At 39.2% G+C, this 25,420-nt stretch overlaps 1 protein-coding gene across 5 annotated transcripts in view; it reads left to right on the top strand.

The window, feature by feature from the left end:
• CEP350 (centrosomal protein 350) overlaps positions 1–25,420 on the top strand; it is a 69,223-nt gene that overhangs the window by 31,197 nt on the left and 12,606 nt on the right. For 4 of the 5 annotated variants that reach the window (XM_079313953.1, XM_079313951.1, XM_079313952.1 and 1 more), the window contains exons 17-35: positions 19–182; positions 841–951; positions 1,195–1,326; positions 2,775–2,911; positions 3,288–3,407; positions 3,841–4,007; positions 4,476–4,672; positions 5,213–5,397; positions 6,283–6,370; positions 6,722–6,868; positions 8,114–8,271; positions 11,579–11,701; positions 15,254–15,453; positions 17,182–17,393; positions 18,583–18,727; positions 20,835–20,995; positions 21,585–21,724; positions 22,587–22,669; positions 23,311–25,364. In XM_079313953.1, the coding sequence (XP_079170079.1) occupies positions 19–182; positions 841–951; positions 1,195–1,326; positions 2,775–2,911; positions 3,288–3,407; positions 3,841–4,007; positions 4,476–4,672; positions 5,213–5,397; positions 6,283–6,370; positions 6,722–6,868; positions 8,114–8,271; positions 11,579–11,701; positions 15,254–15,453; positions 17,182–17,393; positions 18,583–18,727; positions 20,835–20,995; positions 21,585–21,724; positions 22,587–22,669; positions 23,311–25,364 (4,724 nt within the window). The remainder of the gene's footprint in view (positions 1–18; positions 183–840; positions 952–1,194; positions 1,327–2,774; positions 2,912–3,287; positions 3,408–3,840; positions 4,008–4,475; positions 4,673–5,212; positions 5,398–6,282; positions 6,371–6,721; positions 6,869–8,113; positions 8,272–11,578; positions 11,702–15,253; positions 15,454–17,181; positions 17,394–18,582; positions 18,728–20,834; positions 20,996–21,584; positions 21,725–22,586; positions 22,670–23,310; positions 25,365–25,420) is intronic. The other variant, XM_079313955.1, reaches the window with a different exon arrangement.

Below are 25,420 nucleotides of genomic sequence, written 5' to 3'. Positions count from 1 at the left end.
GTGTGTGCTGTCCTGCAGGGTGCATGCGCTTCTCCCCTGCGGGGCTGCAGCACCGTTTGTCGGCAGAGCTGAACTACCTGAGTGCCATCGAGGAGTCCGTGCGGCAGCTCTCGGACCTGGAGCGAGTGCGCGGCATTTCCCTTGCCCAGCAGGAGAGTGTTTCTTTGGCTCAGATTCTCAAGGTAATGGCAAAACGCTTCTTTGTCTTAACCTTTCTTTTTTTTTTTCTTTTATTGTTTGTTTGCAAGAAAATTAATCAAGTTAGGGCAAGTTAAGCTTCTGTTAGAAGTGCAGAGAAATCATCATGGCCATGGTAGGGCATCTCTGATAATGGCCATTTATTAGGATTAATGTCTGTTATCTTTCTTATTTTAAGTTGATACCAAGAAAGTAGCTACTCTGGAATATGTGTCATTAATATACCATTAGCTGGAATCATTGTTTTGGTTGTGTTCTTCAGATAAAAGCATGATTGTTTACTGGGATTGATGTTGAATTTCAGTGCCAAGCAGTGTAGTTGTTTGAGATGCATGATTTTTTTTATTCCACAAAAACAATATTTTTGTTTGAAATTTCCTTATGTTGACAAGATTGTTTATTCTAGTTTGTTGAATTAATTGATCTCCTGAACTCTGATCTTCACTGTGGTGGAAGAATATGGAGAATATACATTGCCTTAAAAAGGAAGAGGGTCTGTGGGTTAGAAATTCTGTTTCAGCAGAAGAGACAGCCCAGCAGAGTAGATCCAGATCTTTAAGAGGTAGTTGCAACTAGTGGCTGAGGCAAATAACACCTTTATGTTTAGCTTGCATGGTTTAAACTTGTTTTCCTCATCTGTAGGCACAACAGCAGCGCCATGAACGGGATTTGGCTCTTTGGAAAATCAAGGCTGAAGAAGCAGCTTTAGAAAGTCAGAGACAACTGGAAGAGGCAAGGCAGAAGGCAGCTCAGGTAAGGCTGCCCTTCTAAAATGAGGAGTGTAAGAGGCAAAATGTTGTAAGTAAATCCATACCTACAGGTATCCTTAATTTAGAGCTGTGAACATATGAAAGTGCCAAAAGAGGTTTAATATAGCTAAAAGAAACTCTCAAGGGCCTATCTCAAACTTTTTTCTGCCAGATTTTGAAAAATAACTCTGTAGTTACTATAGCCAGACCATTTTGAAGAGCTGAGCTGTCTGTGTTTTCTGCATAGGTCCATGCAGAGTCACTGCAGCAGCTGGTGCAGTCACGGCAGGAGGCTGGACAGGAGCCCCAGTGCAAGGCTGCAGCTGAACAGGCAGAACCTGCACTGCTCTCTACAGATGCAACTCACCAGCTCCGTGAGGTGAGGCCCTAGGGAAAGTGAAAAGCCATTTTAAATGCAGTATACTTGAATACTTTCTTGTGTTTTAACTTATTTTCTGTTTGGTGTCATTCTTGGTACTTCTTCACTTTCATAACATGACAAATGATAGGACTTCAAAGGAGCTATTCTGGCATCCTTACTTGGAAGTCAATCAGCAGCTTTAAATCCCTGTTTCATATTCTTATGATCTTCTAAACTATGAAGTTTGTTCTTCCAGGATAGATTGATGACAGTGAACACAAGAATAAGAGTAGCTCTCCATCAGGGATTGATCCTGTATCTGTTTCATGTGCAAATTAAATTAGAAAAGCAGAGAACTGCAATTTTGCTTACACTGAAGGTAGAAGAACAGCAAATAAAATTTTTAAAAAAGGAGAAGGCAGAATCTTCAGCAAAGCTCTTGACTTGGTACAGAGACTGAAGTTTCCTCATTTTGAATCTCTCTTTGTTCCTCTTGTGCTATACAGAATATTTATTTGTTTTCAGGTTTTTATATCAGTTTTTCAGTTCCCAGTATGTAGCAGCTGCTTCAAACATTGGATAAGGAACACAGTAACCAAGAAATGCTCTTACTCCATCATAGTTTAGAAATCGCAGTGACTGTGGGTCAGTATTATGGGATGGAGTACAAAAGGCTGATGAGTGTGAACAGAACGGTTTCTTCACAGCTCACGCACATGTTGGTGCTCACCAAGGCTGGTTTTATTATGAGTAATGGAATTGTAGAATAATACTGATGTGCTTGTTTTGGGTTCTGCCAAATATGTGAAATTTAAATCATTTTTGAGTAGACTAGAATGGGTTAAAGGAGCAGAAAAGGTCAGACACCTCAAATAGATGCAGTGAGAGCAGGTAGTGAAGTCTTGGATCAAGACAAGGAAATGTGTAGTTTTTAGAAGTGAAGTGGGTAGAAACCAGTTAAGAAACAATTGAGAAGAAACAGAGAAGACGACTTCCATTTGGTGTAGTGTTTTAATATTTTCAAGTCTTGATTGAAGTTTGAAGACAGAGCATGAGAGGTGCTGGTAGAGAGGCTGTGGGGATGACCTAGTCACTGATGCTGGGTCAGCAGATTGGCTTTTCCATCTCAGTTCATGAGTGACTCCACATACTCAGTTGAGCAGCCATTTGTTTTAACTGGAATGCAGCAGTGGAAACACCTGTCACCAGTGTGCTGGAAATATTTTTAAAAGTACACTGTAATTTATTATGTGTAAAGGAATGGAGTATGGAGGAATATGTATTCACAGAGCAGTATGCACCTTTACCACTAGAAGTGACATGTAGTGTTACAAATCAGTTTAACCCAAGTCTTACACAGTTGTTAGAAGTCTCTAAGTTGCATGCCAGAATGATTATTTTCTCTTCCAGAAGCATTTTTGATGCTGCTAAGCTCACTGTGTTCCCATGTTTTTTGCTGTACTCAGATGACAGAGTTGGCACGGACCCAGATCTCGGACACTGTCAGTGCCCCAGCTGCTGCAGTCCCCACCTTGTTTGACCACCAGCGGCAGCACCATTCAGAGCTTGTGAAGCAGATGAGGGCCCAAGCTGATACAAACAGGTTTGGGTTGATGTTTCACATTAAGAGGGGAGGGGGGAAGTAAGACTTGTTAGGTTTTGCTTCAACTGTTCTTGCAGAAAATGTTAGATGCCATAATGAGTGAGCATTTAAGATGAACTTGGATTCCATCTGCATGCCCTTAATAACATATACCAAAGGTGACATTAAATGGTTCTGTGAAACTCTACCTAAAAGAGTAGAAAAAGATTATCTAAATGTTTTGTGGGATGATTTAACCTAGTTTCAGTTTTAAGAAATCTTTTGGCAGAAATTTTAGTTGTTACTACTTCTAGTAAACTGAGGAAATCTCATGAAAACTGTCTTACTCCTGTGTTTAAGACAATGCAGATTTGCCTCAAATGCTTCTCATTTCCAGGAAATGTGAGTCTGGTACCATATCACAAGGTAAAGAAGGGACAGACGACTCAAAACAGATGTACTCACCAATGTTTGATAGTTACTCTGAGTCCTCAAGATCAAAGGTTCATGATCAGAGGTAAGAAGCTTTTTGTGTCCTGTTTACTTACCTGATCTAGTTAGGTCCCATGAAGTTTCTTACTGCCTTTCTCTGATCTTGAAGTGAAAAAATGTTGTCCTCTGTAGTTCTCCTAACTTCTAAAACAGAATTTCTAACTTACTCATTCTTTTAAAATCTGAAAGAAGATTTGTTTGCATTTATTTATCATCACTAGTCATTGCCAGGTAAAGGATGTGCATACCTTCAGACCACATGGATTTTAAGCTAGAATAAAACAACTATTAGTAATTTGATGAAACTTGGAATTTTAAAGTAGCCAAACTGCATTTTAAAACCAGAGCCAAACCATTTGCAATGTTTTTTATTGTTGTGATGTTACATTAGTAATGTAATATAAATATTTTGAAATGTGCTAAGCATTTTTTAAAAAAATAATCTCTGGATAACACAGTAGTACCAGCAGCCGCCAGGAGAGCCCTTCAGTTCCATCTTCTAAGGAGAATGAGAAAAAGCTTCCCCGTCGTGAGAAGACAGCCAGCAGTATTGAAGAGGAGGCTCAGACTGCTGCAGATGATTCCTTGCCCAGTGACAGTGTTTTGTCCCTACCAGATGAAAAAGGTTGGCTGTACTGCTAGTGTGTGATAGGTCTGAAGGTGGTGAGGGGAAGGGAGGGAGGGTTGTGGTGCTGTTCCAGAATGAATTTCTGAAATAAATGAGGGAAAATGTGAAGAAAGGTGAGCCCCAGGTGAATTGTCTCTAAAGAGATAACAGAATGGCACAGTGAGATGGGAACCTTTGAGATTCAGCTGTGTTAGCTTAGCCAGATGCTCACATGCTGAACCTGCAGGCACAACACCAAATGTTCCAGCAACTCCAGACATGTTTATACCTGAGTACATAAATCTGTTAGATCACTTGAAGCTGGATAACAGATGTCCTCTAACTCAAAATCATTCTTTCCTAAACACACATTTTTCTACATTAGCTAGCTCCCTGTCTTTGTGACCCCCCTAATATTAGGGAGATGAGACAGACTAAAAATGCTGTAAAACAGAGTGAAAGCTGCTTCCCTCATTTCTCCTTCAGATTCTGCTTCTGTTGCAACAGAATATTCCCTGAAATTTGATGAGTCCATGACAGAGGATGAGATTGAAGAAAAATCTTTTCGGTCTTTGCTGCCCTCTGAGAGTCATCGCAGAAATAATCTGGAGAAGAAGCGGGGCAGTCGTGATGATTCTGATGAGGAAATGTCCCCAGACAAAACAGCTCTGTCATCTATCAAGGTACACAAGGCAACCATATTTAAGTTAAATTGAATTAACTGAGCTGATATGGTTAAGCTGGTAAGCTTCAAGTGAGCTGTTCTTAGCTGTGTTTGCAGGGTTGAGGGTTCTTTTCCTCCCTGTGGTTCTCTGTGCATCTCAAAACAGAGAGATGTGTGAATCATGCTGTATGTCATTGCTGTACAAGTGTGATTACTTATGGAGCAGTCCATCCAGGCCTCTACCTTGTGGCTTAGGAGGAGGGACTTCTTGAGGTGGATTTTAAAAGCCCAGTGGATTAAGTCCTCCAACTATGCTAACACACAGCTAGGAAATACAAGAGGATTCCTCATCTCTCTGGACAAAGCAGGGGCCTCCCAAAACTGTTACATAGCCCAGGGCAAAAGAAGCTGGTCTGCACAAAGCTCAGGGAAAAAGCAACTTCCCTTCCTGCATCTATTTTTGTGTATCAGTGCATATACACACGCAGACATGCACTTTGTAATTGAAAAAAGCCATGGCATTTCTGTGGTTTTGTGCCAACTTTGTCTTTCCTTCTAGGAGCTAAGCATGCCATTCTCAGGGGGGCAGGATAGTTTCTCTAAGTTTACCATGGAGATGGTAAGACAGTACATGAAGGAGGAGGAGATGCGAGCAGCTCATCAGTCCTCACTCCTGCGGCTCCGGGAGAAGGCTCTCAAAGAGAAGACCAAGGCTGAACTAGCTTGGCTGGAACACCAGAAAAAGTAAGGCAGCTCTGAATACATGTAACTGCTCACTCCTTCTACTTTTCAAGGTTTTTTTTCAACTTGCCACTCCCTTATTAAGTGTTAATGGTTGAACTAATGTTCTGACATCAGTATCATGTACAGTTGTTTCTGGGACATGAAAAGAACAGGACCCGGTTTATAAATGTGCTTTGATATTTACATTGAAAGTGGTTTGATTAAGAATTTCACTGAAACAGTAGAAGAAAAGATGTCAGTTGTTTGTTGTCAGTTAGAGAAGGTAGTTGCCAATCATTCCTCTACACATCTTCACTCAGGAAGATACAGAACTGTCAAACAGTTTGACCTTTCTTTGCATGGTGTTTGTCTGAGGGCATTTTAGTTAACTCAGGCCACATTTTGTGAATCTGGACGCATGTTGTACCTAGTGATTTGTTTCCAGTCCGAGATATGCTTTGTCCTGAAGTCCAGTGAAGAACCCACTGAAACTAGTAATCCATAAATTTCTCTGCATGATTATTCAGCAGAAATTTTCTTACAATTTCTTGTTATTGTGAATTTGACAAAGTATTATTAGGTAGTGGGACAAGTGTCCTTCCTTCTGTGTTTCTCAAATGGTGAGTGTGCTACCTCTGCAGAACTTCTGCCCATTCTTGTGAGATCTGTTACCTGCACTAGCCTTTTTACTGTGTTATCTTACCAACCAAAATATTCCACCATAGAGCATACCAAGGATGAAGGTATATACCCTTCTGCAGAGTAGGAAAAGTAAACTTCTTTTTTTTTTCACTTTAAAGAGTAAAAGGCCTTTTGTGCACCTTTTTATATTACTTTATCATTATTTATTATTATAAAGTAATCTTATTACTTTATTTATACTTCTTCCTTTCAATCTATTTGCAGGCACTTGCGAGACAAGGGCGAGGATGATAAAATGCCTCCTATTCGAAAGAGGCAGCGTGGTCTGCTGCTGAGATTACAGCAGGAAAAGGTAAGGGATGCCCTTTAGGAAAGTCCTATTGAAAATCATTTGTACCCGTTGAATGTTTCAGACCTGTAAATATAGGAATGGAGAACCAATAGTATTTCTTGCCTGTAAGTTTTACTTGCATATTAGTCATATTCACTATGTTGTTCTCAAGGATGCTTCTCTGTAATCTCATGATTGAGACACTGAAGTATTAACTGATCTCCAGTTCTTGGCTACTGAAGTTCAGCCTAGTTTCTTCCTCATGTAATTGCAGTTGTGTCAAACCCATAGCAAGGGCACTGTGGCAGCTTTGAGTGTGTTCTTGAGAGAGATCTGTCAGTGTTCTTATGCTGAATCTTTTATACCTAAAAGGCAGAAATTAAACGTCTCCAGGAGGCGAACAAGGCTGCTCGGAAGGAGAGGCAGCTCATCCTTAAACAGCAGGCGGAAATTGAGCGGATCCGTCAGACTACAATGAAATTGCAGGAGAAACTGAAGTCTGCAGGAGAAAACAAGCTGGTGAGTGTTCAGCACAGAGGCTGGAGTCTTCCCTCTTCAGCCATGCAACTTCAGTGTTTATAGGAATGGAAGGCTACTGGATTGCAACTATGAGTTGGAAGTTTTGTCTGCCTGAAATAACCTCACCCCTTTATCTCAGCAATTTATGTTTAATTTTGATGCCTAAAGAGGTTACCTAGAAGAGAAGCTAGACAGTATTAAAGGAATAAGGTAGGTATTTATTAAAATGGTCTTCAAAGGATACACCATGGGCAGTATAAGACCCTGGCCATGGCTATGACCAAGATGGATGGTGTGTCACAAATTTTCACACTTCTTTAAGTTTTGGTCCATTTCCATATTGGGGTTAATTGTCCAATTACAGCTCCAGTTTCTGCAGTCCCATCCTCTGAGATTGCTCTCCTCAATTTGCTGTTGTTTGCACTTTCTGGGCCTGAAGCTGCAGCAGTGTCCTTGGTTCTAGGGCTGGAAAAGATTGTTTTGTCTGACTAAACTGTGAAGAGAACTTACTAACGCTTTTTATGAAATTCAGAGTTACATACTAATGCAGAATCTGGAAAATATGAAAGCTAAAACTTAAATAATCAATTTCTTTAGAACATCATTTAAGAAAGTGCCTTTGGAGAAATTGCAAGATGTTTTAAATGTACAGTTGATGGGGTTTGTTCATTCTCAAGCTGAACTATTGACTTTGGGAATGTGAGGTTTTTTTTTTTGGTGGTTAGATCTCTCAGGCTTTGACTTTTGTTTAATTGTTTGTCAGGCCCAAAGTACTAAATATAAGCCCTAACCCCTAAACTTCCTGCCATATGTGTTAGTGTAATTTTGCTAAGTTTCTTACATCTACTTTACAAGGTAGCAAAATGAGGTTTTGGTAACTGGCTGCCTCCTTACAAAATTTTGAGAAGACACAAGTTTAATAGTAGTACTGTAGAAAAGATGGGTTTCCTGTTTAGGTAACTGTATTCTGATGGTTTGCTGCTTTGGAGGACTTTTTGTTTTGGTTTGGTTTTTTACTCTAGACACAGTTAGGGGAAAAATTAAATTATGGAGAGAAAGGGTGTGCTAAAAGCTGTGAGTCAAATATGAGGTTATGAAGTTAAATCTGCAAGTGGACAGACTTATTTGAAGCGGTATTTCATGTAATCTAGAGATTACAAGCTAAATTAACACAAATTAACATCGTTTTTGAAGGATTTTGGAATATTCTTTTAAAGCTTTTTTTTTTTAACCCTTTCATTGCAGGAGCTTCCCAGTGAAGATGACATCAAGCAGAGCAATGGTTCCAGCCCACTTCCAACTGATGCAGAAACACGCAGCCCTTCCCCAATCTCCATCTCCAGCAGTGAGACCAGCAGCATTATGCAGAAACTTAAAAAAATGCGCAGCAGAATGGATGAAAAGTAACTATATTTTTTCTTTCTTTTACATAAGTTTGCTATTTTAATGGAACAAGTTAGTTTGGCCCACATCTGCACTAAAAAGTGACCATCAGAAATATTTGTGTTGTTGGTATCACACTTTGATCTGAATTGCCTGGAAAACAGATGATTAGAAGCATGAATAAAACCATATTAATCTTTAAATATAATAATTTAAAGGCTACAGTTCTTGCATGATACTAAGATTCAAATATTTTGGCAGACCATGTGGTCAAGTTTTATTACAGAAGATTTGGCTTATTATTCTTGGTACTTGATAGAGTTGATAAAAGCACATCATCTTAAGAGATGTTGATGTTTGGAGGTACAAGGAATATGTTCTGTCTTGACAGCACATCCTGTCAGAGTTTCTTTTGCAGTCAGAGACCTGAAGTCAAATTATGAAAATGGTGCTGTATTTTGTATCTCCCCTGTTACCTTACAGAATAAAAAAATATAGGGAGTGAGACTCTGGAATTACAATGCAAATTTTTATTTTGAGTTGAAGTGTAACTTAAAACAGCAGTTGTCTTATGCAAAAACTAGTAACAGAGTTTCACATCTGTCTCACAGAAAGACACTGGGGTTGTCAGGTATGTGATTTCTATCTAATTATCAAGCTTCTGAAATTTAATTCTGATTGCATTAATATCAGCTAGGATGAATTCTTTAAATATTTTCTTTAATAATGGAGGTGATATGTATGTAACTGAGAAGATATGTAGTTCAGAGATTGGAAAAATGTTGGAAATGTTTGTTGGGCTCAAGAGGAAATAACAAAATCTACGTGCAATTTCTGAGCCTGAAAACATAAAATGAATCTTCTGGTTTCACCTATGAAGTTGTTTTAGATAAAAAATTGTTTCTGCATCCTTTCAGTGTAGGAATTACTTTGTGTGCATGGAACATCCCAAACACTTTACCTGCTTGTGCTCGTTAGTTTGAAACCCTAAATTCTTATTTGAGACTAAAGTATTTGAAAGTCTGGCTTCTGCCAGAGAAGCACATTTCCCATCCATGCATGTATTTGAGTATGATGAAAATAAAACCCAACAGCAGTAAAGGAGGCTTTGGTAGAAGTAGGAAAAACTCAAAACATGTTGTAGTTTTGTGGCCTTTATGTCCAGCCTGAGTTGGTTCCTGTTTTATGTGGTCTCCTGTGGCAGCATCTGCTAAACTGAACAACCCAAATCACTGATAATTAAAAGTTTCTGGGGTACCATATTTCCAAAACTAAACTCCTGGGATTCCAAGTTGTATGGAAACCACCCCATCATCATAGTGGCAAATTTTCAAAGTATCTTTTGAGACTGGTAAATTATTTAAGATGGGGACTTGAAAAGCTTGTGTGTTATAGGCCATGCTGACTTCTAGGGTTTCAAGAAAATAATCTTTTTCTTCTGATCTGATTTTTTTGTTAAAAGATGGTTGTTGTCTTATTTTTTCCCACAAACATATTCAACAAATTTCAGATTGTGATAAAAAACAATCTGTAGCTTACGAATTTTGAGATACAGTATTAATCCTAAAAAAGATGACAAATATACTTGTATATTCAAGACTTCCTTTGCCACTTTTTATCAGCTAGTGTCTTTGTCAATATTGTTCTTGAAATTTTTTTTCAAAGTACCTTCATTTCTAAGCAACATTTACAATTGTATAAAGACATATATTACAAGGGATAGTATCAGATATAAAGTATGTTTTACTTTTAAAGATAATTTAGTCGTCATTTGATTATTTATTGCTCACTGGAGAAAAATCCTATTCTCCAGCTTTTGAAAAGTAGAGATGGAACAATTACTTCTAGGAAGAAGAAGTGGAAATTGTGTGTGATCTGTGTGGTCATGTGTTTTTGGTTTTATGGTTTTAAAAGTCTTGGATTTTTGTATATGTTCAAAGGAGGAGGTATTTTGTGTAAGCATAAATTATTCTCTAAAAGTTGATTTCCCTCTTGTACACTTTTTGAACACCTTTGCCAGGTGTTTTGGTAGTGATAGCAGTGCTTATTGATTGAAAAACAGTGCTGACTTGGTATTTTTTTAATTTTAGTGTCCTGATTTGTAAAACACATAAAAGTAACAGTGATGTGTTTGATTTGGGGTGTTATGATAGCAAGCTGCCATTTGAGGGGAATGATGGTGGAAATAGGGCTCAAGGGAAGAAGCTGGGTGATAAATACAAAGGAACTGGAGGAAGGAACTGGGAAAGCCTGCTATGCTGGACTTGCTGTACTCCACAGCAAGGTGGAAATCCTTTGGCTTCCTTACTTAGGAGACATCTTTAATATTTGTCTTCTGCTAAAAGGGGAATGAAAGAATAGTTCTGTTTTCATTTTAACTGATGAGTCTGTGTAGCCTGCATGTGAACAGGAGCATGCTCTGTCAAAGAGAATTAACCACTTTCCCCTGGCTTTCCTTGCATATGCAGCATTAATGATATAATGCAATAACAGATTAAATGCTTATTTTCATTTGCTTTTCCTTAGTGTGCTTCTTAGCTTGCATTTTAGTTGATAGAGCTTAATGGAGCATGGCATTTCTCTATAAATTTGATAATTCATTAGGAATTAGCTTTTAAAATGGTAATACTTTTAAGAAATACCATTTTAAACAGAACTGTAAGTTATGTAGATTTTTTTTAACATTAGGTATTATCTTTCTGCAGTTAGTACTTCAAATGAAAGTACTGAGTATTCTGAGATCAAGTCTGTACTTTGTTGCAAAAAATCCCAATTAGCAGCTAGAATGTGAATGGTAGATATATCTTGGACTTTTCCTGGAACTGTTCATGTTTTAGAAGAAAATTATTTAATCTCTTTTTCCTTTGCTCTTTCACTGGTTCTTGCCTTACTGTAGAAATAATTTTACTGAGGTTTCACCTGGTGAAGAACATGTGTCAAAGTCTCAGACCAGCAAATTGTTGATATTGCAAAACCAGCATGCTCTTTAATACCAATAATGCACTCTTTTGAGAGAATAGCATGAGAAAGGTCAGGCTGAGATATGTTAACTGAGCCCATGGAAGTCTTCATCAAAGTGATAAAACTCTCCAAAATTAAAAAAAAAAAAAAGTTTATCTTTTATTAACATAAAACAAGGTGTTATAAGTGTATGTTCTATAACCTTCTGCATAACAGTGTATAGTTGTTGTACTGCAGATGTTGGGTATTAACTATACAATGTTAAGTGCAATTAATTTTAAAGTTCTTTGCCAGATGCTATCCTTTTCTCATTCTTTCTGCCTTAATTGCTATCTTAGTTTTAAACTCTTCCTCCTTATTTTGTAGACACTGCTCTCCTGTTCACTACTTCTTCTCTGTCTTTACGTCTCACCACTGGGCCTCTCTCAGTGTCTGTTTTCCCAACCTCCACCCCAAATTCCAGCTGTATATCTACAACCAATTGGTCAGGTAACTGTATATTTCTCCAGTGATAGACTCTTTGATAGAGCATGCTCTGTTCAGTCCTAGAAAGTCCAGAGGTTCTTCAGCAGTGGATGTGTTTGACACTTGCCTCACTGTTTCCAGATCTTTATCAATGACATAGACAGGGGAATCACTCCACCCTCAGCACCAAACTGAGCAGTGCAGTTGATTTGCTGGAGGAAGGAGATGCCACCCAGAGGGACCTGGACAAACTTGAGGAGTGGGCCAGTGTGACCCTCATGAAGGTCAACAAGGCCAAGTGCAAGGCCCTGCACCTGGGTCAGGACAATCCCCATTGTCAGTTCAGTCTGGGGAGTGAATGGATTGAGAGCAGTTCTTCAGAGAAGGACTTGGAGATGCTGATGGACCAAAAAATTGGGTATGACTCTGCAGTGTGCACTTGCAGCCCAGAAAACCAGCTCTGTTTTGGGCTGCATGGAAAAACAGCAGGTTGAGGGAAGTGGTTCTACCCCTCTACTGCACTCTGGTGAGACCCCACCTGCAGTCCTGTGTCCAGCTCTGGGGTCCCCAGTGATAGAAGGAGATGAACCTGTAGGAACAGGTCCAGAGGAAGCCACAAAAAATGAGGGGGAACAGCTTTTCTATGCAGAAAGGCTGAGAAAATTTGGTTTGTTCAGTCTGGAGAAAAGAAGGCTCTAGGGAGATCTTATTGTGCCTTTTCAGCATATACAGTGAGTTTGTAAGAAAAATGGAGAGAGAGATTTACCAGGCTCTGTAGTGATGAGGCAAGGGGTAATGGCTTTAGGCTAAGGGTAGATCTAGATTAAATATAAGGCAGAAGTTCTTTGCTGTGAGGTTGGTGAAGCACTGGCACAAGTTGCACAGAGAAACAACCTGTCCCGTATCTGGAAGTGTTCATGGCCAGGTTAGCTGGGGCTTTGAGCAGCCTGGTTTGGCAAAAGGAGTCCCTTCCTATGGTAGAGGGGTGAAACTAGATGATCTTTAATGTCCCTTCCAACCCAAACCATTCCAGGATTCTAATCTCTTATTCCTACTGTGTTCTGAGTGGCAAACAGACAGTTCACTTTGCTCCCAATGTCTGGTTACTATTTCAGAATAGCTGCTGAAACCTGATAGTTTGGGCTTATAGTCAATATACCTTAAAATGTGCAAGTACAGTTTAGAGCAGGAGGTTAATACTAATATTTGAAATGCATGGATAAAATGTCTGATGTTAGCACCAGGGAAATAGACTTTGAAATCATGCTGCTGTAATCTGAGTGCTGCTGCTTCCTCATTGCTCCCCCACATTTCCAGCTGCATAGATGCCAGATGTGCTTTTGCAATTTTTTTTCTGCTTTTGAGAATAGATGTGTACGCTTGGTGTTGCAACTGGAACCCTCTAGACTGCAGTAAATATTAAGGCAATGCATCTGCTATTTTGTGGCTCTAACCTTTAAAACCCCAGGATTATGAAAGGGTCTGTGTCTTTGGTCATGCTGCTTTGATCCTCCTCTTCTTGTGGGTTTTTTGTTGGAATCCTCTTTCTCTCCCATCACTTCTGTTCACTTATTTTTCTTATTAAGTAGTTCTTGTGTGGTAAATATTTTCATGGCAATTTCATTAATTCTCCTCCTGTTTGTGGTCTTCTGGGTTAATTCATTTGACATCTGCTTTTAAGGAGTCCTGCTCTTTGGGATCCATTTATTTCAGCCTTTATCTTGCATTTTATTTCAACTGGACTCTTCTCAAGATCCAGAAAATTGCAAAACTTTCTGATGAAATCAAACAGTAGAAAGAAAGAAGAAAAAGTTGCTTTTTGCATTGAGGTCATTGCAATAATGACCTCTAAAACAAGTTTCACATGATCTGCTGGACTAATTGGAACAGATGTGTGTGTGAGAGTAAGAGTGGATAGATCTGATAGTGCTGGTGAAAGACACAGCATTATCATGACTCTCCCTGTCATGTTTGTAGTGCAATTGCTGTTGGTAGTTTGCTCTCTTAATGATACCAGCCTGTCAATTTTGCTTAAGTGTAGATGATGTTTGTTGTTTGTCTATAGAAAGTGATAAAATAGTGCACAAAATCATGGAATCTGTCAGGTTGAAGGTGGCTGATGTTCCAGAGATTCTGAGGTGCTTCTGAGGTTTATCACCTCCTCTTGTTTTGACCATCAGAAAGAAGATTGTGAGCATCTGAGACTTTTCTCTTCATGTCATAACTTGCTCCTTTTGTCCGAATCTGTCTTAGAGGAGGACTTATCTGAATCTCAACCTTTCTGATCAACTGCCAGCTCACTTTTCCAGGGAACAGAACAAACACTAAGTGAGCAAATGAGAAATGTCCCTTAGCAGGCAAGACCTGCACATTAGTCACTTTGCTGTTCCAGTCTCTGTAAATAAAATGGTTTTTTGAAACATGAGAGATTTAAAAACACAAATGAGATTATTATCTGCTTTGCAGCTTAAAAACTTTGATGCTGAGTGCTTGGGATGGCTTGAAAATTATAAGGACATTTGCAAAAACAAATTGCAAGTCTTTGAAGTCTGCCTTCTACAGCACTACAACTTCTGTACCAATGGCAAACTCTCTCTAGCTGGCAAACAGTGGATTTTCTGCAGAGTGATTCTGTGACATCTTAAAGCTTTCAGTGTAGGAGATTAATGGATTGATAGACACTCTTCTCTAGACTGACATGCCAGAGGAAGTGTGTGCAATTGATGTTGAACTTGCTTCCAATTTACTGTCTTAAAGGTTAAGTGTTATGGTTACTTCAGTGCTCAAAAATGAGACAGGATCTGGCAAAGAGAACAAATGTGTGCACACAAACCTATTCATACCTACAAAATCCTATGAGAATTTTGTCAATTCTAAGGTTTCATGGATCACTTATGATCTCTTTGTCAGAAAGAAAATATCTGCAAATTTTGAGCATGAGCTTTAATTTTCATTTATTCTTAAACTACCAGCCAGATATGTTAGCAGCTGTGAAGAAACAGTCTGGCATCATTATTCTCTTGATGCTGTCAACTCACAAGTAACATTCCAAGTGTGCCAATCCTTAGAGATGATGCTTAAAAGAAGAAGAATTAAAGCTCCAGGAGGACTATTAGTATAGAATCAACTTCTTTTATAATAACATACTTGGAAAAAAACATGGGGCAACTAAGGTTGCCATTTTTCTGTCATTGGGATGAGCAAATCAAAAAAGTTCATTTTTCAAATGGTAATGGCATTCTAGAAGGTTCCAGTTTAACACCACAGGTACTTTTCATGTCCTGAAATTGGGAACTTTTTCTGTTCAGTTTAACACGTATTTGTAACACTTCTAATGATTTTGAAGATGTTTTTAAAATTTAAACAGCCTGTTTACAGTACAATATAGACATTACTTCCTGCAGAGAAAAGAACCCTTATCTACTTGTGGGGTTTTTGCAGCAGCACATCAGAAGTCTGGGAGATAGCAGTTATTGTGGATATTATCCTAGAAAACAAACTGAAGAACTGCATTTTGGTGTTGGGACTCAGAGTGTGGCTGGCTGGTGTGCCATTGTCCTGTGCTCTGCCTGCCAGGTTCCTCACAAAGCGGGAGCAGAAGCTGATGCAGCGCCGGCAGCACGCGGAGGAGCTGCTGGAGTGGAAACGGCGCCTGGACGCAGAGGAGGCAGAAATCCGGCGCATGGAAAAGCAGGCTCTGGCTGCCTGGGACAAAGAGCTGCTCAAAAGCAAGCTGGCCAAGAAAGAGCCTGGGGATCAGAGAAATGAGCCCAAAGGTAATGGGAATTGGGGGGAAGTGACACGTGTGACAAGAGTGAAGCGTAATTTGACACAAGGATTGCTTAGGTTTGCAGTTGTTTCCTTTTCTGGTATTTTGGTTGTTTTCTGGGCAGTCATAGAGTCTCAATTTCTGCACTCTGTTGCCTGTTCTACAGCATAATTAAATATATATTTCTCCTTTCCTGTGTACCCTCCTAAGTAAACAGTGCAGCATAAGCCCGTCAGTCACTCCTGCATACAGTTTTTAAACTGTATTTCTGTATTTCAAAGCAGAAATATTGCAGTATGGCATGATCTTTTGCTGGTAGTCTTCTGAACTTACTCTGTTAAAACTATTTTCCCCAGCAGTGAGCAAAGTCTCTCTGCTTGTTAGCATTAGTACTATTGGTGAGGATGGCTCCTGTCAGGGGCTGCCTTGCCGTTTGTCTTGTGTTTTCAAAAAATTGAAAGTATTTTTTTCTTCTCTCTGTTGTTAATGCAACCTGTTTGAAATGTTTAGCTGTGGTAGAATATGCTAGGATGTAATTAGTATAAATTATGCTATTGTGAGGAAAAATTGAATTCCTAGATGTTGGAAGCTACAACTTTACAGTTTTGTCTTAAGTGGATCATGCTGATTCCCAGGAAACTGAATTGCAATGAGAGAAAATTCTTTCAGGGATTGTTCTAAAACCATATCTATTTTCCTTTTTCCCCCTGCTTTGCTGAAAGCAGGCAACACATCCTTTGAATGTGCAAAGGGAATTCAGAGTAATGCCCTATTCCACATTACTGAAAGCAGTCATGTGGATTTTAGGCACTGTAAGACATTTTAAAGATCATATGTATATGCGTCAATAAGTTCCAATGAACAAAATTCAGTACAAATGCTGAATTTTTATCAATTAGTGAGAAAAGCCTTGCTTTGTACTGATTGTGTTAATCAGTAAGCATTGGAGCACAGCCCTGCTTCAGAAGGAAAAGTCCTTCTCCCCAGCCTTTACTCAATCACTGAATAGTTCTCCATGGCAGTCTCAGTAATGCCATGACTCCTGCGGAATTTAGTAAACAGGAATATTGAAAACCCAAATTATTATTTTGTTTGTTGCCATTTGAGAGACTCATGATGAAATCATAACATTAAAATGTTTTCTGCAACTACTGTAAAGGAAGCAGTCAATTCTGAATTCAAGATCTGGCCTGCAGATTATATGCTCCTCCATGACTTCTTCAGACTAATAGTGACTCTTGCTTATGTATGGTTAACTGGAAGGACAGGTTTCCCTAATAATCTTTTAGGTGTGTATTGTCTGGAAAATATTAGAATATCCTGAAAACCTCTTTATTTTAGATATTCAGCAATAACTAAGAATGTTGGGGAGTTTTCAGAGATGCACAGAATCATGTGGATTGGAAAAGGCCTCATGAGATCATAAAGTCCAACTTCTTACTGATACCACCTTGTCAAGTAGACCAGAGCATTAAGTGCCACATCCAGTTGTTTCTTGAACACAGATCATAGCTTTAAATCATACTTCTCTGGTAAACAGGCTTGTTCTTGCTAAATATTTCACCACCTGTGTCTAGGTGAGTGAAATAATACTTGTTTGGCATGTACTGCTAGCAATTACTACTTTATCTGCAGACAGCATAGAAAGTTTGCCTTCAACCTTATGCCTTCAGCCTCTGCATAGAAGATGGTGCAAGTTCTGATGTGCTTTGTTTTTTCTCTCATTTAATCTCAGAAACAGCTAGTGAGGAAGAGTCTCCAGTGCCTTCTTGCTCTCATCTGAATAGTGAAAGCTCTATCCCAGAAGATCTTGGCAGTCTAGCTGCTGAGTCTGTCCCATCAGAGCCCTTGAGCCATGGACAGCCAGAAAGCCCAGATCAGAGTACAATTAATGAAGAAATTGCTTATTCTGAAGATTTCAAGTCCTCTACCTCACCTGGCAAACCGGTGAGTGAGCTGTTCTGCCATATGTGCTCTTACACACTAACAGAGAAGCAGAAGGTACAGCCATCCCAATTGTCAAAGTAGGGATTACACTTTTAACTGAATCTGTTTTTGTGTTTGTGATACCATTTCACATTACTGTGGGTAATTGTGATCAGACATGTGCTTTGAAGTCTTGAGGAAATATTGTTTCCGCACAAAGTTTAGATATTTTTGAACTTGTGGGTAGCCTTGCAAAACATTTTGCGTATGTCACGAAGGTATGCAGTGCTAAGTGGTGGAACACTGACCCAGTTTGGCAGTGTGAATTAGCTGTAGGCTAGCTTGTTGCCATTGTATGAATTCTTTGAGGCCATGGAAGCTATGCTCTGTTTTTCCATTTTGCCTTATTTGCAAGTAATGTATCCCAAAGTGTAGCTATGGAATGAGCAAGCAGACCTGTAACCTGAAGTGCAGTCCTTTGGGTTTCAGGTTGTGTCTAGTTGCTGCTTAATTCTGCCTTATTGTTCTATTCCAAGTGTTATTTCTAGTTGGATGATAATTTTGATGAATTTCATCCTGATAACTTTGCCCTGTGCTCAATAAGACAGAAAATGCAGTATCTGTGGGGTAAAAGAACTGCTTATCTGGACTTACTACAAATATTTTCTTGGCAAATTTGCTGAGGAGATACTAATAAAATGTCTCACGTGTGCCAGAAGTTATATCCAAGGTGTTTTAAAGGCTTGTAGGATAATATTGAAGCATTAAGCAGCATTTTGGAAGAGCATTTGCTCTTTGAATTCTTGCCTGGCCTCAGAAAAATAGCGCTCTATTTTTTCACTGCTTCAAAATATCATCTTCCACCCTTTACATGAAGTGGTTAATTTCATTGGTTTATTTACTAGGAGTTACTATTGCTGCAGAGGACACAAATGTATTGAACACTTGTGAGTCAGAGCCATGTCAGTTCACTTAGGTGGTAATAGAGTAGTCTGGGCAGGTTTATTGAAATCTAGGCTCAAAGTAAGCAGTCAACTGGTTGCTGCTCTTGGTATTACTGTTTTATTGTCTAGCAAAGATTAAATTCTTCTTAAGATTGTTGTTTGAGATGTACTCTTGTCATGCTGTTCTTTCATTGTAACTGGCTCCTGATGACAGTGATCTTTTACTTTCAAACTGCAATTACTTATTTATCCTTTTCTGCTCTCAGTCTCCTCCCAAAAGCAGCATATCTGTATCAAAGCAAGACTCCAGCAAAGGCAGTCACAGAACTGGAGGACAGCTACGTTCACCTGTGAAGTCCCACCAGACATCTCACAACTGGTCTGATGAATCTTTATCTATGACACAGTCAGGTAAGTGTAATACCCACTTGGATTTAAACTGCTTTTTCAAAGCTTTTGCTTTTAACAAACTGGAAATGCAGACATAGATGTAGGGAGGCAGACAATTTCCTAGAAATTGCCAGGGTTTGGGGTTGGTGGGACTATTTTCCTATTATGTAATTTGACCTCTTCAGCTGAAGATGATCTTAATGTGAGAAGGTTTATATCTTCTTGTAGAAAGTGGTACACTTCTTAGGAAATGACATAGCATTTTCCTTCCTTTTTTTTTTTTTTTTTTATGGTAAGTCTTCAGTGAAAAAAGAATTAGCAGGTTCTCTTGTATGCACTGGCTGTTGTTTGTGATGGTTGGTAACTTACTGTGAGAAGCATCTACGTATTTGCACTGAGTAATCTGTGTTGGGATTCTGTTTGGAGACCAGTTTCCAACACAGCAAAGCTTTCAGCACCTTGATAAAGTTATTTTAAAGCTCTGATTCAGCAGTCATGTAAGGCAGCCATTATGAAATGTAGAGCAGGCAACAGTGGTCATGAAAATAAACTTGTGCTTACAAAATATTGCCAGTCTTTGATCTCAAATTCTAAAGAAAGGTGTAAGAGTTGGGAAGCCGATCAGGATGGTGCTGGTTTCACAATAAATCATTCCATTGTAAAGAGACAAATGTCCTGGCCTGCTGAGTAGCAGTGAAGTCATTGCCTGTCAGTCTGATGCATGCGTAGACAAGATCGTCAAAGATGAAAGCATGTGCAGATCTTTCCCTTATGAGTTGATCAAGAAATGCTGTAATTACATTGCAGTCACTTACTGTTAGGGAGGAGCTGTTAATTACAGTGGCATCACAAAGTGCACCTGATTAGCAAGTGAGGTTCCATTCTTTTTGTTTGGGCTTTTTTTTTTTTTTTTTTTTTAATTCTTTAAATGGTGAACAATAGTTATTAATGCAGAAAGAATACAGTAGTTTGATTTACCAGCTGTTGTTAAGAATGGAATCCTTCATTATGGTGGTTTGTTACATTCAGAAGTGAGATGGATTAGGGAAATGTCAGCTATTCCTGCTAGCTGACCAAAGCATATTGGTAACTGACCTTCTAAATTACTAAATAAAGTAATCAGCATTTATGAGCATCCAGAAAAAATTACAGATCATACTAAGCATTAGAAAAACAAACAAGCCAAAATCCTCCTCTTAGGAGTGGCAGCTATAGAAGTGGAAGGGGCACATCAGCTCAGGGAGGGGCTCCAGAATGGCTATGTCAGGTAAATACTTTGAGGAGTTTTTGATAGCTAATTGTGGCAGCACTAACCTGGGACAAGGATCTTGTTTTGCACTATGTTGGTATACATTTAAAACAAGAAATAAGTGGACATGATCAGGTGGGTGGAAAAAAACACTTAATGAGCAACTGAGACAGTCTGAGAGATAAAGAGAAAATAAGTAAAACTTGTACGGCAGAAATAAGAAAATCAGAGTTATTGATAGAATTGGGTTACCATGCAGAGACTAGGTCTGAGTATCTGGGGACAGTGACAATCTCTGCATTGTTCAAACTGACTTCCCTTCCAGCTGTTGGCTAGTCAGCTCTGCATTTCATAGATGTATTTAGTCTAGAAAATCTGCATGGGCCAGAAACTTAGACTTTGTTTGAAGTCCACTGTCATGATGACATTCTCATCAATGAAGTGTACTCTGCAGCTTGAAACTCGCTATTACAATTACAAGTCTGTATTTCAGATATATTTTTGGTGTGCAGCTTTGAGTTGTATTTTTAAATATGTCAGAAAATTAATTTCTGCAATAGCCAACATGACAAGTAGCTAGTGTTGAAGACCATAAACGTGTGATTGGTGTGAATAAGCTTTGTAACAAGTTATTGTATCAGAGCCTATCTCTTAAATTAAGCAAGATGCAACACCTTTTTATATCTTACACACATAGTAGTGTTTAGAATCTGAATTCCCACCTTAAGAGTCTTACCATGTTAAGTAATATGTTGACATTAAGTTCTTTGAGATTTTTCTTGAACTAGATTTTGTAATTACTGAATGACTGTTTCTTGCTTTGCTTAGAATTGTTTTGTGAGGTGCACGTGTGTAAAGACTAAAACTGAACTTTTTCAGAAACCACCTCTGATCAAAGTGACATCGAAGGACGCATCAGGGCCCTGAAGGATGAGCTACGGAAAAGGAAATCTGTGGTTTATCAGCTGAAAAAGGAGCAGAAAAAGAGACAAAAGGAGAGACTGAAGGCCCAGGAAGCCAGTTTGATCAAACAACTGGAGGTTAGGAACAGAAGAAAGAAGGGCAAAGTAGCAGATTGTTAGCCTTGGATAAATCTTTATAGTATGGGTGTTGTTGGCAGAATATTGTATCAACAGCTGTGAAAGGCACACTGTTGTGATAGAAGTGTGACTATTACACAGAATCCCAGAACAGTTTGGGTTGGAAAGGACCTTGAAAATCCTTTCATTTCAATCCACCTGCTATGAGCAGGGACACCTTCCACTAGACCAGGTTGCTCAAAGCCCCATCCAACCCAGCTATTTAACTATTTCCAATCATGAGCTGTAGCAAAAATGCCATTCCCTCTTAAAATGTCTATCTGTAATGAGTTGCTAGCAGCATTCTGGGGGTTATATACATTTATACACATACTATTCTAGCTGAGATTAAAAATAAGTGCTCATGTAATTTGGCTTTGGAAGTAAAGTACTGAAATTTCTAGGATTTGCAGCTGTAGATCTTGCAAAAGTTAAATAGATCGGTTTATAGAGAAACAAAATGTATTCTTTATTCACTTAATAGGTTTTGATTGTTGAATTGCAGTTGTGGTTTAGTGTATTAACAGCTGGAATTGTTTTCCATGTGCAGTCATATGATGAGTTTATCAAGAAGACTGAAGCAGAGCTGAGCCAAGATCTGGAGGCATCACCAACAGCCAAACCTCAGATTAAAACCCCATCCTCAGCTGCTGCTGAAAAACCTAAAATCAAGGCACCACCACTCCACAGGTACCTGGGCTTTCTCTTTCTTCTTTTTGAGCTTATTCTGGAACTGACTGCTGTTTTAGCCAAAACCATGGATGCAATGGAAGCTGCTAATTGCTCTGCCTTAAAGCACTGGGCATTGGCAGTATCCAATTGGCCTGCTTGCTGCTGTCACCAGACTCAAAATAGATAAGATTTACCATGTCTGTTATCTTAGGCATCCCCCTTTTCTTCTGCCCAGCCTTTCAGGCTCTATTTTCAATTTTTTTAATATAATTTTTCTAAATAATTATTTTCTGTTGTGCAAAAAATTCTGCCAGATACTTTGCATGGATTATCAGCCTAAAGGCTTTTTTTTTTTTTTTTTTTTGTCATTGTGGTCACTAATTATATCCACTGCACTGTATGAGGCAAATCATTCATCTTGGAAACTTAAATCTGTTTTAGATCTTAGGTTTTAAAGGGTAGAGAATTCAGCTGATCTTTTGCACTTGTGTTTTTAAACATTTCATTTTCTCCAGCAGATGGTGCAATTTTAGTGCATTAAAATGTAAAAAAAAAAAAAAACAGAAACAGCCCAACTTTTTTCTTTTTTCCTTCTCTTTTTTTTTTTTCCTGGAAAGAGATAAAGTTTGATTAATGTTTTAAAAAGATTACTTTCCAGGACTCTCCAGACTCTCCTCTATCTTCATTCCTATTTTCTAAGGTCACAGTATGTTGATAACGCAAACTATTTATGTTATAATTATGATAACACATTGGTGTGGTGTTATAATTTTACAAGCTTGTAGTTTCATTTTTATCTGTTATTATCTATTAAGAAAACCAACCAAACATCATCCTCTGGTGTAACTGTAATTCATGCAATTTGATTTTTCCAATTTAGGCCTGAGACAGCTAAAAACTGGAAGTCGCTGACTGAGTCAGAGAGATCCAGAGCATCTTTGGAATCCATTTCAGAACATGCAGGTAAGTAGCTAGGAGAATCCATACTACAGATTAAGATCTTGAAGACTGACTGTTTTAAAATTCTTGAACCTTTTCCTTCTTGATTCATGAAGAGGGTGAATCTCCCCTTTAAGAGAAGATGGAGACTTCATAAAATTATAGTGATGGAGCTGTATTTTTTGCAGTTTTATTTAGCAGGATTCTGCTTTTGCAGAATAGCCTGTGTATTCAGTATTTAGTTTACTCTTTCTGAGGTGTATATGAAACCATAATTAAGTGACGACTTTTTTACTTTCTTTTGTTTCTTGTTCCTTTACCACTTGAGATCAGATGCTTTTCACTGTTTTGCTGTTGATGATTATCTCATTATCTCCCATTCTAATCTTCATTGTATTTGTGGCTTGCAATCAAATAACTGAGTCCTTACCTTGGGATACTGGTTAAAGGAATAGAAGCAGAAAGAAAGCTTTATAACCCTGGAACTGAATGGAAGTCGATCATGTTTATAGGACAGCCAGAAGTGTATGTTTCCAGGGCACCAGTTTGTATCTTCTTTTAACATAGAAGTCTTGATATTAATTTAGTTGCCTGTGATTGCAGTTTGCAATAAAACAATGTGGGTTATACAATCTACTGAAATTCACTTTTTATTTTCCTTTAAGATGCTGTGTCATCAAGAACCGAGAGATCTGTGTCTGTGCCCACCAAGAAGGTGGCTGTGACAGCTGTCCATGCAGGGGAACCTTCTGGAACACCTTCCTTGGCTTTAGTGTTACCAGAGAGTTCCAAAGCAGGAGCTGGTGATTTCTCAGATAGTGTCCCTTCTTCAGCTCATCTCAAAGATATGAAAGACATTAGCAGGATATCCCTCGAGTCAGTGAACAAAGTGGTAAATGCATCCAGTGTTGGTTCCACCATTAGCCATAAATCTGAGATTCCAGAAGAACTGGAGTACATAAAGTCTGAGGAATATGAGAGTGGAGGTTCTTATGTTAAACCTTTGGAGAGTTCTGACGTCTTGCTGACGTTAGATGAAGGAAGGGAGAGTTCACTGGATCACAGCTCTGAAAACAAACACTCTCAGAAGGAACTGTTAGATGTAGCTGTGGAAAGTCTTCATGATACAGAAGAAATCTTAGAACAGAGACAATCAAATAAAGATGCTGTAAGTGGCCCAAGCATAGAGGAGACTTCTCACAAACACAGCAAATCTGCAGGGGAAAAAGGTGATCTGCTTTCAGAACAGCTCTCAAGTCAAAAAGAGCCATCATACCTTGAAGACTTTGAAGGATCCTCTTCCAGAAAACAAGCTTCAGCTGAAGAAACGCTGCCTGGGGAAGAGTACAAAGATGACTTTGAGGGATCCCTGCTCTCTGCTAACGAGGAGTCCCTGAGGGAGCAGTCCCAGCACACCCAGGCCAGCCGAAGCAGGTCCCCCAGCCTGGGCAGCGATGGCGAAATCAGCGAGTGCCTCAGTGACAGGTCTCTCTCTGGCAGCATGCACTCAGAAAGGCTGCTGGAGCTGAAGTCCCCAACAGAACTCATGAAAAATACTGAACGCAGAGATGCAGAGCAAGAACAGCCTCCTACTTGCTCACCACTGTGGGCCTCGGCTTCAATCAGAGAAGAAGCAGACAGTTTGTCCAATTTCAACATTGGAGATAGAGTACTTGTGAGTAAAGTCCAGCCTGGAACATTGCGATTCAAAGGGCTGACTAAATTTGCCAAAGGCTTTTGGGCTGGCGTGGAGTTGGATAAACCTGAAGGGAACAATAATGGAACTTACAATGATATTAAATATTTTGATTGCAGAGAAAAGCATGGTATTTTTGCTCCTCCTGAGAAAATCTCTCATATGATAGAAAGTATTGATAGCCATTTAGACACAAATAAGGATGATGAAGACTCATTCTTTGATGATAGACTGGAGAAACAACACAAAGCTGAGCAGAAAGATAGAGAAAGTTCCAAACCTGGCAAAGAAGCTGAAAGCCAGAGTAGAAATGCAACAGAGGGCTATTCCCAGGATAAAGCTCCTGTGGGCACAGCTGTTTCAAAAGCCTCAGCTGAGGAAAGGGATGATGTGGAGTTATCTAAAGCAAACGGCACAACAGAGATTTCTGTAGCTCCTGGTTCATTTGCCCAAGAGCAGTCAGTGGTGGATTACCTGAAGGATGCTGTAAAAGAGGAGGCCAGCCACACTCCTCTCACTTCTAGTGTTGTGGATGAGATTTCCCCTGCTCAGTTGGATGACATGTCAGATTTCCTTTCTGAAAAACTGGAGAGGCAGAAGACACTGGGAGAGGAATGTGCTGAAAAGTTAGATGATCTCTCTCCTGGCCTCGTGGAGATGCATGCAACTCCACTGCTGGATTTGCTGACAAAAGAAAAGAACCAGTTAGAAGCACAGCTCAGCCTGCCTCTTAAAGAGGAAGAAAAGTCAAAAGACCAACTGGAAAAGGTCAGTTTGCTGACAGACTGTCTACTAAGGGATTTTGTGAAAGACACAGTCAATCAGTTACAGCAAATAAAGAAGATCAAGAATGAGAAAATCCAGCTCAGCAACCAGGAGCTCTGTGAGGTGAAGGAGGGAGCTGCTACCCCACCCCAGCAGGTTGAAAAGCAGATTCCAGACAGACTGAATAACTTCTTCCTAAGCTCTGATTTGGAAGATGACAGAGAAGAGCTTTCCTCTCCAGACATGTGTCCCAGACCGGTGAGTGGCAGACATCTTGCACTGATTTTAAGAGTTGATTTTGCCTTTGACTGGGG

This window comes from Erithacus rubecula (genome assembly GCF_903797595.1).
Source record: "Erithacus rubecula genome assembly, chromosome: 10".
NCBI classification, from domain to species: domain Eukaryota; kingdom Metazoa; phylum Chordata; class Aves; order Passeriformes; family Muscicapidae; genus Erithacus; species Erithacus rubecula.
The sequence above is the reverse complement of the archived record's forward strand: the minus strand, read 5'-3'. Positions and strand labels throughout refer to the sequence as shown.